Below are 12,685 nucleotides of genomic sequence, written 5' to 3'. Positions count from 1 at the left end.
GGCTTCGTTCCGGATTGAGGCAATGGACGAATCAACGAGCTACACCTTGCTCGCCAATTTCAGCGCAAGGCCGTCGAACAAGTCCTCCCAGGGCCCCGACTGGGTCAAGAGGAGAGCATCTCGCGACGACACTTGGCGAAATTTCCGACTTGCGACAGGCGGAATGCTGTCCGGACGGCCGTTGAACGCTCGTCTTTTTCTCCGCTTTTAGGGAGAGACGCTGAGAAAATGGCGGCCTGCTGCTCGCTCGGCTTTGAGCTGACAAACACACGAGCGCGAGTGTGCGCATGCGCGGACTGCTGCTGCCAGCAGGCGGGAGAGCGGACGCAATACCAGAGCTCGCCGCGAGGGGCACCCCCAAAAAAACAAACAAAAAAAAAGCGACATAAAGGCTTCAAAGATCACATTTTCTTCTTTTTTCACGAAAAGCACTTAGTTCTGGCTACTTCGTTACTGGACTCCAATACACGTCCAGGTATCTGTACTTTACTTAAATACTTATTTTTCGAAAACCTTTTGTACCTAATTTTCTTTTTCACAAAAAAATAAGTGGTGGCTACTTTGCTACCGTACTTAACTAAATATAAAGCCATCTGTAACTTGAGTATTTTTCTGAAAGCTTTTGACTGACTTAATTTTCTTATTTTTCACAAAACACACAATGGTGGGTACTTCTTTACTGTAGTGTACTCAAGCACATTTTAATGGTATCTGTACTTTTGAGTATTTTTCTAAAAGCTTTTGACTTAATTTTCCCATTTTTCACAAAAACACTTGTGGCTACTTCATATTTATTCTTCAGAAAGCTTTTGACTTCACTCAATTTTCTTCTGTTCAGAAAAATACTTACTGGTGGCTACTTTGTTACTGTACTTAAGTACATTTTAAGGTATCTGTACTTTTAATAGAGTATTTTATTTTCAGAACGCTTTTTACATTCCCTCCCTATTTCCCCCGATCCCTAATAAAAAAAAAAAAAAAGGTATGTGTACTTTTCTACCCATGAAAATTGGTTGGTTTCAACCTGCAAGACATAAAAAAGAGAGGTTGAGCTCTTGGGCACAGCAAAAAATGGGCCACAGCAACACGGAGGAACAGAGCGCTTCAACGACCACTCAGAGAAGCAAGATATTCCTCATCCTTGGTCTTATTTCAGAGAATTGTTTGATGTTGTCAGTTCTAAGAATGATTGGTGGTGAATACCAAGTTCAGCTTCTGGCATTAAAAAATTCTCCGTCCAATCCGAAGAAAAAGCCCACGCATCCATTGAAGGTGTTTTTTTTTTTATGGTTATTATCATTAGCTAATTTAGCATTTTTGTCTGTCAGTTCGGAAAGTGATGTTAGCAAAGCTGCAGGACCACTTTTTGATAGTGTGGACAGTGATTTTTTTTTCCTTCGCACTACATGCAAAAAAAAAAAAAAAAAAAGCTAAACTATTTTATGCGCAGAGTAGTTTTAGAAACATTAATTATGTGGGCCGCTGTAGCTCAGTAGGTAGAACAGGTCGTCCGGTGACCGAACGGTCTCTGGTTCAAATACCGGCAACGACTGTCCGCACGTCGAAGTGTCCTCGGGCAAGACACTGAACCCTAATTTCTCCCAGTGCGCCTGGCACCACCTTGCATGGCAGCAGCCGCCCATTGGTGTATGAATGTGTGTGTGAGTGGCTGAATGTGAGGCCTTGTAAACCGCTTTGGGCACTGTGATGGTGTGGATAAAGTGCTAGTCCATTTACCATTTTAATTAGCCTGCTATTTTGTTCTTCAAAGTTGTTTACTCTCCATGAAAATGTGGTTCCAGCCAGACCTATGTATTGTTTCACTAAATCAATTCTTTCAATGTTTTGCAACTGCTTGTAACGATATCTTAGCAATTAGCATGTGTCTTTGCCTAGCCACTCTTCGTGCTCCCTTCGTGACACTTTTGTCAGAAGCACGCTAAGTAGTGTAGCTTATTCGCTAGTATAGAGATGATGATCAGTGATTTTAATGCGTTGACACCGGACGAAAAGAGAACCTCTGCCTGCGTGGCTTGGCAGCCGGGTGGCGGAATAAAATAGCGTGCACCGAGCAGCTGTTCCGTGTGGACGCGCTGATAATGTCAGACACTGGATTGTTGATTTTTTTTCCCCTCCCAAATATCCGGAACAATCAGTATTACAGCCGTAACGAGTCAACGTTCAGTGATTTCCGTAACAAAATACGGTCATTCCGTAACATTTGGCAGCTCTGCGTATTGCGCCGACGACCCCGCTGAAGAGGGCTGAGGTGGGAGGAGCTTATCCATGTGGGGCAAATGAAGCGACTGCACGTTCAGCGTGTATAAATCATTGTGACGCACAATCCTAACAGCGGGTCGACGTGCAGCACAGCACGTGACGAATGTGTGACGAGACGTGTGTGTATTTAGATTTTGACATATCATGAGCAGAAACATTTTATAATCGAAGAAAAACAATTCATGTGCCGCGGCATGGGTTGTGAATGCAAGTTCCTGCGTTGTAAACCCACTCTGAACGCACCGTGTCGCTTGTAGCAAGAGTGCGGCGCGTGTTCTTCTGCCTTCCCTGAGCGTACCCGAAGTTGTTTATTGACACCCTCTCAGGTGTGATCACGGAGCTCCCCTTTCCCAACAACAGGAAAACATGCAAAGAACGGCGTACCTTCGAGTCCATGCTCGTCGACCGGGTGAAATATTCCATGACTTCAAAAGTCCGACGGAGACGTCGGAAACCGCAACCGCGCGGCACCTGAAGTGAGAGAAGCGTCACGTTAAATCGTTTGCAATGAATATGTCTACAGCAGTTGTAACATCCATTCATGCATTTTCTGCAGCGCTCATCGTCATCAGGGTGGCGGGTAACTGCAACCGATCCCGCCTGACACCCCGGCAAATATCTAGTACCAGGAAAAGTTTGAAAAGCCTTTGGAATTTATTTAATTTCTGCATAAATTGCTCGGCAAATGTTGCTTGCTCGTCATCTAAATGACGAGAATAAATAAACAGAGTCTGCTTAAAGGTCAGAGGACAAAGATTTCAAACATTTTCTTGATAACTCTATAGAACCCCTTTACAAACCACCACTGCCATTTCAAATTATATAGCAGCTATACAGCAGTTAAATCGATAAATATGAAGCAAATGCCCCTTCTGCTCTTTGCATCCCGCGCCTTCCGGTCTTCGTCTCTTTCCGGCGCTGTGACGTCACACAAGCCAAACATCCTGTTCATTCGGCGTTGTGTGCTATTGTTCCATGCCGTTGTTCCCATCCTTGTAAATTTGTTGTCGTGTGATTTAACGATGTCACAATGGTTTATTGTGGAGGGGGAAAAAAAAAAAAAAGAGTTTTCAGTACTGTCGTCTGTACTTTGGCCTATATGACGAGCCAACAGACACATAACGCAACTCGAGCGAGGGGCACACAATATATAGGAATACTGCATACTATGTCAAAGAAACATATATGAATATATAATGCGTATAGTTGTGCGGAAAAATATTGGCACCCCTGGGGTGGCATTATTTCAAGCCATGACTGTATAAAAAGGCATCGAGCCAGCGGCCGCTCTCTTTTTCTGTTGCACAGCTGCTACTTGGCTGCTCGTCGTCGTCACTGTCTGATCGGCTCAAACGTACGCTTTGACGTTGTAAGTCGAAATCCTCCCCCTCCACATATTCCAACACGGTGCTCGTCATTGCGTATAGAGTGTAGCGCGCCGTTTGCGTCAATTATGTCGTCGCCTCCGGTAGCCCTTGCGGTGGCTAGAGTAACCGCACCCCGCCGTCTTGCGCTTCGGGTATTTTCGGGGAGGACTCAATACGCATCATAGAAACCTCATTTTTAGCTAAACTACGGTTGAAAGCTTGCTGGAAGTGACGTGCATGTATTACAATGCAAATATGAATTTGAACTGACCCCATAACATCTTTGTCATCTGACCTGTAAACTAATGCCACACAAACAATTATGTTTTTCTATTTTTCTAGAGCATAACATGGAAACATTGACAGGACAGGGAGGACAAAACAAGCACACCCACGGATTGAATAACTGGTTGACAGCAATAACGTCAAGCGACCGTTTCCTGTAGTTGCAGATCAGAACAACTGCTGTTGCAGTTCAGCAAGACTCCTGCAAGGATGTCTGCTGTGAATCGCTCTCTTGAGGTCATCCCACACCATCTCAATGGAGTTGAGGTCAGGACTTTCATGAAGCCATTCTGTTGTTGGTTTGCTTCTGTGTTTTGAATCACGGTCAACTGTTGCCTCAAGTTCTTCGAGAAAATATCTTTATGATGAAAATTGTGAATTCATTTTTCCATTGATCATAGAACGCGCACCCATACCATGATGCTCCCTCCACCACGCTGGGCAGTTGGGATCAGGATTTGATGTTAGTGTGCTGTTCCATTTTTGCTCCACAAAAGCCGTTGCGTATTCCTCCTCAACAATTCCACGTTGGTTTCATCTGTCCACAGAATATTTTGCCAGTAGTGCTGTGGAACATCCAAGTGCTCTTGAGCAAACTTCCAACAAGCAGCAATCTTTTTTCTCGAGAGCAATGGCTTCCTCCTTGGGTCTTGTCCCATGAACCCCAGTCTTGTTTCTGTTTGATGTATGGTAGATTTGTCGAGATGTCTTTAGCTGACACGCTAGGGCAGGGATGTCAAACATACGTCCCGTCAGGGTATCCAGTCCGTCCCGTGGGCATTGTTCTCCCCGTCAGGCAGGTTTTAGTCCATTTATACATATAGACTCTTATTTTGAAACTCACGCTTTTATTCTGACACAAGCACCATAGAACCGGAGGTGCTGTGAGGCACCTGACGTGATGTGCACGAAGCTGAGAGAGAGAAAAGATCGGCAGGGCAGGGCACACTTCCGATTCAGATGCAGTAAGAGAGTGAGACTGTGTGTGAAGCAATGCCTAAATATGTATCATATCGTATGTCTTGTTTGTTAAGTAATTTCATATACGAATGTGCACGTGCAGGTAAAAAGATATTTATGAAGTTAATTGGGACGTGGGTTTATGAAAGCCCGGATAAAAAGGGTTGGGTTACGTCAGACAAACAAATCATGCCAGTGGCTCGCTGTGACAGGAAAAAGCTGAAAGTCGCTTCTTCTTTAGTGAGGTGTAAGCTACAAGCTAATTTGATGCATGCTAATCGTTGGAGAGGGCTTGCTCATTGTTTGTGCTGACTAATGCTAACCTCCTATCGATTCATTGTTTGTGTTTTCAGCTTTTTATGGCACGCTACTGGGCGACGATGGAATTTGCAGCTCATTTCACTTTCTATTTTGTTATTCCTGTGGATATGCATGTCCTTAATGGATATAGCGAATACGGTTATTTTGTCTTCATTTTATCTGCCGGTGTACATTTAGAAGGCGGTGGCATAACTGCACTTTCGTTCTGAAAAGTTCCCACTTTAGTTTGTATGGTGTGATGAGTCAATTAAGCCTTTCAAGATGGATGTGGAAATTTATGTCAATTTCAAAGGATTTCTAAAAGGTTTATTCAGTTTATACATTTACTGTGATCTGTAAATGAAAATAGTCATTTGTATTGTTGTTGAAATAGCACAAATTTGTATGACATTTAAGATTGCTCATATGATTTGAAACAAAATAATAATCAATAAATGTGAATATTTTCCCAAATGATGTTGTAATTATGTGCACCCCAAAAATCTAATTGTCGTAATTTATAGCTTACTGGGCCACGGGTATACTGGTCCAGCCCTCTTGAGATCAAATTGGGGTGAATGTGGCCCGCAAGCTAAAATGACTTTTGACACCCCTGCCCTAGGAGTTCTCTTTGACCCCATTGAGCATTCTGCGCTGCGCTCTTGCAGTCATCTTTAATGGACGGCCACTCCTTGAAAGAGAAGCAACAGTGCTGAACTTTCTCCATTCATAGACGATTTGTCTAACTGTGGACTGATGAACATCAAGACTTTCCTTTATATATAAAGCCCGGACCTCAACCCCAATTGAGATGCTGCGGCAGGACCTCAAGTGAGCTGTTCACACCAGACAACCAAGGAACCTCGCTCAGGTGCAACAGTTTTGGAAAGAGGAATGGTCCAAAATTCATCGTGATCGTCGTCACAGATCATCTGGAACTGCAGGAAACCTTTGGTTGAACTTATTGCTGTCAAAGGGTCAACCAGTGATTCAATTCAAGGGTTCACTTACTTTTCCCTCCCTCCCTGTCCTGTCAAAGTTCACGTTATTTTCTATACAAATATGAAAACATTTTTGTGTGTGCGCGTGTGTGTGGTACCAAGCAGACTGTCTGTAGAAAATGGATGTTTATTTATTTTTGTGATTTAGATGAAGATCGGACTACATTTGATGACCAATTTATGCGGAAATGTTAAAAATTCCGAAGGGTTCACATACGTTTTCCTCCCACTGTCGGGGTACATACAGCCCCCTCCAAAAGTATTGGAACGGCAAGGTCAATTCCTTTGTTTTTTATTGTATACTGAAGACATTTGGATTTCAGATCAAAAGATGAATATAAGACAACAATTCTGAATTCCAGCTTTTATTTCATGGTATTTGCATCTAGATATGTTAAACAACTCATGACAGCACCTTGTGTTTGAAGCCACCCACTTTGCAAATGAGCTGAAGGATTGGAACTGCTGTGTCGGCTTTAGACGATCAGCATTTTTGGGACCGAGTTTAAAAAAAACGATAACCGATCACATGATGGAGGAATGTGTCTATTGAAACGACCTGTTCATTTACTGTATATACTTGCGTACTTAATTGCTCCAAAATTTTATTTACAATAAATAATGTATCTTTGTTCCTCTATTTCTGCCAGTGAGGCATAGTGACAGACAGAACAAATGAATGGTCATCTATTAGATGGCAGGACGTAAATACCGGAATTAATGTATCTACTTTTTGTGACATTTTTGTTTGTTGGTGTGCCGTGAGATTTTTCAATTGTAAAATATGTTCCTTGGCTCCATAAAGCTTGGAAATCAATGCTCTCGTCAGATCGTGGATTCTAATCAGTCAGGTCAAAGCAACATTACAACGTGACAGAAATAATGGGTGCTAACTTACTGTAATTCAATTACTTTATTTTTAATTAAATGACTTCACCCACACCGAAACTTTAGAGCATGATTCGACAGAACGGTCATGTTTACGTACAGAGTAAATGTCTTTTGCGGAGCCCATCAATGACGTCACTGATCGGATCAGCGAATTACAACATTAAAGCCGATCAGCATAAAATGCTAATTATAGGCCAATACCGATAAGGCCGACAAAATTGGTGTAAAGTCTACTGAGGAGTGTTTCTCGTTGCTCAGGTGTTGCCTTTTAGATTGATTGCTTCAACATTAGACGGTGCTCGTTTTGGGCTTTGGGTTTCACCTGTGAAAACTGCGTTTGCTGTTAAGCAAACGTGAAGACCAGAGAGGTGAGAGAAAAGCAAAGCATTTTGAAGCTGAGGGACGAGGGAAAATCGATCAGAGCAAGTGCACAAACATCGGGCATAGCCAATACAACAATTTGGAATTTCCTGAAAAAGAAAGAAACTACCGGCGTACCGAGCAACAGACATCGAACAGGTCGGCCAAGGGTATCGACAGCAGTTGATGAATATTGTGAGAGCTGTGAAGAAACGCCCAAAGACAACAGTCACTGACTGACATCACTGCCGACCTCCACGGGGCAGGGGAGAAGGTATCACAATCAACTGTTCGAGGAAGACTTCGACAGAAGAAATATACAGGCCGTACCACGAGACGCGAACCATCGGCAAAGAGAATCGGAAGGCCAGATTGGATTTTGCAAAGAGTTTTCTGGACTGATGAGACCATGATGAACCTCTAGCAAAGTGATGGAAAGGCCAAAGTGAGGAGGAAGAAAGGATCTGCTTGTGATCCAAAACACACAAGCTCATCTGTGAAGCATAGTGGACGCCATGTCATGGCTTGGACTCGCGTGGCTGCGTTAGGAACGGGCTCACTCGTCTTGATTGATGATGGAACTCATGATTGGAGCAACAGAATGAATTCTGGAGTCTACGAAACCATTTTGTCTGGCCATTTACAGAAAAATGCATCCAAACTAATAAGGAAACGCTTCATCATGCAACAAGGCAATGACCCAAAACACAACAAAGGACTTCATCGGGGGGGGGGAAATGAGGGAAGGTCTTAGACTGGCCAAGTCAGTCACCGGAGCTTAACCCAATAGAGCATGCATTTTACCTCTTGGTGAGGAGACTGAAGGGAGAAAGCCCCAGAAACAAACAAGAACTGAAAGAGGCTGCACTAAAGGTCTGCAAAATCATTTCAAATAAAGAATGCAACAGTCTGGTGAAGTCAGTGTGTCGCAGCCTTGATGCAGTTATTGCATGTAAGGGTTATGCCAACAAATATTCAATGTTATTCACTTTTAAGTTCATTCAATAATGTCTGTTCCAATACTTTTTGCTCACTTGAAAAGTGGGTGGCTTCAAACAAAAGGTGCTCTGTCCTGAGTTGTTGAACACATCTCGATGTAAATACCATGATATAAAAGCTGGAACTCTGAAAGTTTGATCTGAAAGCCAAATGTCTTCAGTATACAACAAAAACAAAGGAATTGCCCTTGGCGTTCCAATACTTTTGGAGGGGACTGTATCGACACTCATTTCCCCATCTATGGGCAATTTGTTCATCTTCAATGAAGATACAATGCTAACATGTTTTTGTAATGAGGGAAGAAACCCCTACTTGAGCACGGAAAGAACACACCAAGGCCACAAAGGAGGGCTCGAGCAGAGACTCCAACCCAGAACCTCGCGCCTGCAAGCCGGCAGTGCTCACCGCTAGGCTTCCCAATACTAACCCAGTGCCGCTAACTGCCGTGAAAAAAAAGTTGTCCGTGTTCATTCATGCCAACAATGAGAAGTGACAAGCGCCAGTACGTTAAAAGCAGGACTTCTTGTATGGCTGACGAGTTTGATTCGATTTTTTATTATTTCATATTTTTTGTCAAGGGTTGAACAGTTTAGCGTGAAGCTAACGCGAATGCTAATAAGCTAGCCCACAGCCACTTCTCAAAAACCCCCGATGGAAAAGTCAGTTAAAAATATCAGCCTTGCTCCGACCGCACAATTAAAGTTTAGAGCAAATCGCTCTTTTGGTCTTGACAAGAGTGGAGTTTGCCGATTTCTACCAAATAAGCAAATCAAATTGTTTCTTACCTGCTTGCGCTTTTACTACCCGTTTACGAGCGCTAACCACCCTTTGCGCTCCTATTGGTCAGCGGCAACGTTTCCCGGCTTCCTATTGGCTCACGCGGCTGCCAATCTGTTCAAATGCTCCGTACAGCGGAAATGTGGGCGAAAGTTGGTAGCACGAAATTTAAAGGATGCGAAAATACAATAGTATACATGTCAAATGTTTCCCTTCATAAGTTGTAGATAACGGATTCAGTTGTACCGTAAGCAGAATCATCAATACGCTGCAGATGCGCCAGCTAATCGAGTCTCACTGAGCGCTATTTTTTGTCTTATATTTCCCACTTGACTGTAAAAAAAAAAAAGACTTCCCATTTGGTTTCTGGCCTTGTTATTGTTGTTAAGCGTCAGAAGGCAACACTTCAGCAAGCCTAGATGCCGTAGCATGCATGCACATGTACGTAAATAGCTCGACACTTGTTTTTGACAAAACCAAACACTTTGTGTTTAGTAGCTGTGATGTACATTGTGCACTTGCTTGAACGTTACGTGTTTTTTTCCAGGAATGTACACCCGGCAGGTCCTCCTCGTCCACAAGTCGACCTCCAAGTCCAACATCAGCGGTGAGTCCATTCATTCGTCTTCATCCTATCGTTTGTCTTGGGCAAATACTCTATGTGAGCCGTTCTTAAACTTTATACAGCAAGTACCACGTGAACAAAACACGGAGCCGTCTGAGTACCGCCATCATGAGTGAAATTCAAATACAGTAGCATAGTAGACCTCAGCGGCGTTCATCAAAGAGATAGAGGTCTGAAATCTAATATTGTAAGCCTGCGAAGTCTGCTCGGTAACACTGGGCTTTAATATAGAAAAGAACGACTTAAATCACGATTCCATTCGAATGTACCGTACATAAAAGGTACATCAAAATGATACCGATACATGTTTAAAAACAAATACTTGTAAAAGATTAAATGCAAATGTATTGATCTTCAAAGTTAAATACAGTCCAACTGAAGTGCACTTGGGCTGTGATTCGTTCACGTTCCTCTAGAGGGAGCTCACGTGTCACTAGTGGTACTCGTACCACACTGCTGAACGTTTTCTGTCATAAGTCGGAGATGACTGATTCACTCGGCTGATAAGGCAGTTGTGCTAGCCACTCTAGTCTCACTAGGCGCTATCTTTTTAGCTTGATTGGTCACTTTACTGCAAAAAAAAAACATTTGTGAACAAATCAAATAAGATAATGCCCTGCGACTGGCTCGCGACCAGTTCGGGGTGTACCCCGCCTGTCGCCCGAACATAGCCGGCCGGGATAGGCTCCAGCACGCCCGCGACCCTTGTGAGGAGAAGCAGTAAAGAAAACGGATGGATCAAATCAAATCAAATCAAGTAACAAATAGTACCGATTTCATTTCAGGCATTGTTGTTATCATTAAGTGTCAGAAAAGAACACAGTAGGAAGCTTAGATGCCTCCACAAGAGGAACATGCATAACATGCAAGGATGTCACATCCACGCACATTTGATTGTGGTGTACTTCCACACTTTTTATTGTTCACTTCCAGGTCGTTTGTTACATTGTTGTTGTCTTCGGTGGCCGAGTCCGTTGATATTCATCCTATATTTTGTCCTCTGCAGTGCAAATATGTTATCGTTAGAAAGTGCAAACATGAATCCGTAAATATTCACAACAATAATTCACACCTTGCACTGACAAAAAGCCACGTGCTGGCAGATTTGTACAAAGATTCTAAACGTATTCCCTTTCTCAATGTGGATGACCAGACTTATAAGAATCATAAAAGTGGACACATAAAAACTTCCCGGCGCCTGTGCAATACTGTAATATTGTACTGTGTATAAAAGAAATGTTCAATCACCGTCACATTTATAGCTCTCAATTTGCACTCATTGCTCAAATGTCACTGTCGAATATGTGACTATAGTATGAGCACATTTACATTTGAATCCATTCATCCATTTTCCGAACACCGGCCTATCCCAGCAGACTCCGGGCGAAAGGCGGGCTACACCCCGAACTGGTCGTCAGCCAATCGCAGGGCACGTCGAAACAAACAACCTGCCAATGGTTCCTCAGGGGAATTACGAGTCTTCAATTAACCTAGCGTGCGTGTTTTGGGAATGTGGGAGGAAAGCCACGCAGAGCACGGGGAGAAGATGCAAACTCCGGCATTCGAACCCACAACCTCACAACTGTGAGGCGGACGTGCTCAGCGTGCCACCTTCCATTTGAATGTCTTCAATTTATGGCCTAGACAGAAGCGTCATGCAGTGTACATACTGGGTGTATTATAAGTCATGACTACGACAACGTCATATTAAGTTTGCAGCAGTCCGAGCATCACGTTGTAGTCGCGACAAAGTGACACTAGATGGCGCTAATTGACAGCTACGAAAAGCAGCACTTTGCTGGCCTTGATGGCGACTCCAGTCTGCGTGCCTTCACATTGTCTTGTTGAAGACTTTTTTTCTTTTGGTTTCCACAACTCGGCGTGTGGAAAGGCTGCCAGACTTGAGCTGGATCCGGTTTGGTCCCGATTGAAATCACATTTGAAAGAAAGACGAGCAATACCTTTTCTGCCGGCCTCAACGCCATCACGAGCGCCGACCTTCATTTACAACCTGAACGATCATATTTGTTCCTGGAAATTGTATTCAATTTGGAGTCTGCTTTGTTCATTTCCTAGCATTTCTCTTGGCTACGCTTCTTACAGTTTTTGGAGCTTGGATTTGTTTTTTGTCCAATCGGATTTGAGCATATATGTGTTGCCATGTCAATCCAATCTGCAAGGGCCTTCACATTCAGGAGTTCTTCCATTAGATTCGCCGCGGGAACACATCTGCAGTGAAATGTACACATTATTCCTACATTTATTAAACGGGATCTCTGGTGAGTCAGATGCGTTTTATTTCAGTGTTGGATGTTTTTGTCATGTTGTTCGATAAATATGGATTGTGAACTGCTCCAGATCGGTGCTGCAATATTGCGTTTTTGAGTGGTATCGCTGCCTTCGTTCGGGCGGTGCTATTTTGAGGCGGATTACGTGCGCCGAGGTACCAAATGCAGCGGACGCACGCGCAGGCCGTCACCGTGGGAACGCCGTCGGCGATGATGAATCCTCCTGACCTCTAAAATGAAGGTGGGTGGGGGTCCTTGCAGGAAGTCACCCCCGTGCCCCTCCCTCCCCACCACCACCCGACACGTCCCCGCCGAACAATCAGCACGGGCCGACGGCGACGCCGACCGCAGGGAGGCGAGGATAGTCCTCGTGCGCAGATCCACTTTTGGAATCACGCGTGCACTTGATTACGCCCCAGTGCGGCCCTCGCGCAACACCCCTGCCCCTCCCCCGGTGACAGCTTAAAAGGATCACAAAACGCTCCAAATGTGGACGCTGCTCTCACGCGGCCCTGGAGACAAACGCCGCTGTCATGTGTCGCATGTAGCGTG

At 44.0% G+C, this 12,685-nt stretch overlaps 2 protein-coding genes across 5 annotated transcripts in view; one reads left to right on the top strand and one right to left on the bottom strand.

Annotated features, from left to right (window-relative positions):
* The window catches only part of kansl1a (KAT8 regulatory NSL complex subunit 1a), a 41,969-nt gene extending 32,694 nt beyond the window's left edge, over nucleotides 1-9,275 (bottom strand). The window contains exons 1-2 of one of the 2 annotated variants that reach the window (XM_061755791.1): nucleotides 9,229-9,275; nucleotides 2,665-2,751 (exon numbers count right to left, since the gene is read on the bottom strand). The gene's annotated coding sequence lies outside the window, so the exon portion shown is untranslated. Of the gene's footprint in view, nucleotides 1-2,664; nucleotides 2,752-9,228 lie in introns of those variants that run through there. The other variant, XM_061755790.1, reaches the window with a different exon arrangement.
* Nucleotides 221-12,685, top strand: part of LOC133469130 (protein FAM171A2) — a 58,773-nt gene continuing 46,308 nt past the window's right edge. For 2 of the 3 annotated variants that reach the window (XM_061755805.1, XM_061755804.1), the window contains exons 1-2: nucleotides 221-475; nucleotides 9,768-9,827. In XM_061755805.1, the coding sequence (XP_061611789.1) occupies nucleotides 229-475; nucleotides 9,768-9,827 (307 nt within the window). In that variant the 5' untranslated portion in view covers nucleotides 221-228. Of the gene's footprint in view, nucleotides 476-9,392; nucleotides 9,662-9,767; nucleotides 9,828-12,685 lie in introns of those variants that run through there. The other variant, XM_061755807.1, reaches the window with a different exon arrangement.

The sequence above is a fragment of the Phyllopteryx taeniolatus genome, chromosome 19, assembly GCF_024500385.1.
Source record: "Phyllopteryx taeniolatus isolate TA_2022b chromosome 19, UOR_Ptae_1.2, whole genome shotgun sequence".
In the NCBI taxonomy this organism is placed as follows: Eukaryota; Metazoa; Chordata; class Actinopteri; order Syngnathiformes; family Syngnathidae; genus Phyllopteryx; species Phyllopteryx taeniolatus.
The sequence above is the reverse complement of the archived record's forward strand: the minus strand, read 5'-3'. Positions and strand labels throughout refer to the sequence as shown.